The sequence below is a fragment of the Lontra canadensis genome, unplaced genomic scaffold (genome assembly GCF_010015895.1).
Source record: "Lontra canadensis isolate GAN:19392208 unplaced genomic scaffold, GSC_riverotter_1.0 scaffold4, whole genome shotgun sequence".
NCBI lineage: Eukaryota > Metazoa > Chordata > Mammalia > Carnivora > Mustelidae > Lontra > Lontra canadensis.
Window position 1 is genome coordinate 30,592,742 of NW_022630998.1, and position 2,494 is coordinate 30,595,235.

General features: G+C 40.4%; 1 protein-coding gene across 1 annotated transcript; it reads left to right on the plus strand.

Annotated features, from left to right (window-relative positions):
- The first annotated feature begins 245 nt into the window (after positions 1-245).
- Positions 246-928, plus strand: LOC116863888 (GTP-binding nuclear protein Ran-like). The gene is given in 2 exon segments (XM_032851194.1): positions 246-687; positions 690-928. Coding segments are annotated over 2 exon segments (681 nt in total).
- Positions 929-2,494: the final 1,566 nt, after the last annotated feature.

Genomic DNA, 2,494 nt, shown 5'->3' on the forward strand with positions numbered 1-2,494 from the left:
AACATATAACTTTTTATGGACAATATAATATGAGATAATTGTAAATTAATCTGCCTTGATTTGTTTAAGGTGGATGGAATCTGACTTTTCCACTAATTTTGGAAATCTAGGAAATGAACCCCAATTGCATACAGTAAAACAGATCACCCAATCAGCCTTTAAAAAGGTTTTTGTTTATTTGTTTAAATCTAGGGTTAGGAGGCTCAGACAGATGGGCCAGAGATACTTTTGGAAGCAACAGCATGATGGCTACCCAAGGAGAACCTCAAGTCCAGCTCAAACTTGTACTGGTTGGCAAAGGTGGTACTGAAAAAACTACGTTTCTGAAATGTCCTCTGACTGGTGAATCTGAGTATAAGTATGTAGGCACCTTGGGTGTTGAGGTCCATCCCCTTGTGTTCCATACCAACAGAAGACTTATGGAGTTCAATGTATGGACTACAGCTGGTCAGGAGAAATTTGGTGGGCTGAGAGTTGGCTATTACATCCAAGCCCAGGGTGCCATTATAATGTCTGATGTAACATCAAGGGTTACTTGTAAGAATGTGCCCAGCTGGCATAGAGATCTGGTACAAGTATGGGAAAACATTCCCATGCTGCTGTGTGGCAACAAAGTGGACATGAAGGACAGGAAAGTTAAGGTGAAGTCTATTATCTTCCACTGAAAGAAGAACTGTTAGTACTGTAACATTCTGCCAAAAGTAACTACAACTTTGAAAAGTCCCTCCTGTGGCTTGTTAGAAAATTAATTGGAGACCCTAACTTGGAGTTGGTCGCCATGCCTGCTCCTGCCCCACCAGAGGTTGTCACGGAGCCAATTTCGGCAGCCCAGCATGAGCATAACCTAGAACTTGCTCAGAAAACGGCTCTCCTGGATGCACCCACAACCCAGCATCAGAAGTCTGGTTTTCTAGGCCGGAGTCTGTGATATCAGTGGTGCAGGGTGTTTGCCTCTTTATTAGAGAGCCGAGCACTACATGTGCTTCGCCTTGGGGTTGCTGAAGGAGATGAATGGGCTTCAGAGTGAATGTGGCAGTTTAAAAAGTACCTTCATTTTTTTTTTTTGGACCTGCATATTTAGCTGTTTTGGAATGCCGTTGTTTCCTTCCTGAATTTCAGATAGAAGACTGCTAGAGCCACATCACAATATCCAGTGGTGAAATCTCATTTGTCACTGCCACTCCCATTCCCTTTTGTTTAGAATCAGAATAAAGTTGTATCTCAAATATCTAAAAATATCTAAAAATAAATAAATAAAAATAACATAAATCTAGGGTTAGGAAAAGATGTGACTTCTTCCGCATGTCTGCGTTGACTCTGGTGGAGAGGGTCATTCAGAGTTTAACCCAGACTGGCTAGTGCTTGTCTCAGGGCTGATAAGTGCACAGATAGACCTACTATGAGCACAGACTCAAGGACAGCAGTAGCAGAGTCTCTGATTCCTAAGAGACTTTTAAATATGGTTATCATTCTCTTTTTCATTCTTTTTCATTTGTATTTGAATGTTTAAGACATTTAAATTTAGAGTCCCAATGGAAGTTCCAACTTAGTGCCATGTTTATGTATTTGTTAGCATTCTTGTTCAAAATGTTATTTGCATCTCAACCAAAGAAAAATACAATGGGGTTTTATATTATTTGGTCAGAATTTCCTGAGTCTCTAAGGGCACTGGAATTAGGGCTGGCGGTTTAAACAATACATCCTGTATAAAAGTTATAGTACAACGAAGGCATCTACAGAGACTGAGTCCACACACCACAAAGGCTACAAATCTCCAGCAGGAAGGTCAGCATGTCTGTACGCAAAGATCTTCAGCGACCTTCCCAAAATATCTGGCTCTTTTCCTTTGAAGAAAATGCTTCACAAGGTAGAGATGTGCCAGTGTCTCATGCAATGTGTGAGTTGCTGTGGTAAGTGATCCCCCTTTTCCCTTATGGAACAAGTAATGCATTGTAACCCCTAACAGAAAACTCCAGCTGTCCCTTTACACGCCAGTCTTTTGGCAAAGGTTCAGATTTTTTTCCCCCTTGAATAGTCATAATTCATAGAGAGAGCCAGACACACAGATTTCTTTTTTCAACTGACTTTGTGTTTCTTTGGCTATCTTATCCCTAATTGCTCCCTGCAAACCCACCCCTCCATGCTGGTAAACTAGAGGGAACCAGTTTCATGAACCAGTAAATACAAGATTTAAACATTCACTCTGTGAGACATATACAACATTTATTGCCAATTTTGATTCAAGTAGAGAGGAAAATTGCGTAAGTCGGTTATTAGGAGCTGCAGGTGTGCCTGGAGAGGGAGAAGGCTTCTTATTCAGGAACTATAGATAATCCCTCTTATAAAACTTTCCTAGTTGTAAAATATTTTTTTCTCATTCCTTTGGGAAATGCTGTAAGCAGGAAATCACATATGTGCATTAAAAGTGAGGTGATAAGCCAATTTTACCAGACTGTACTTTCAGGAAATGACTGTGAATTTTGAAATTCTGTTG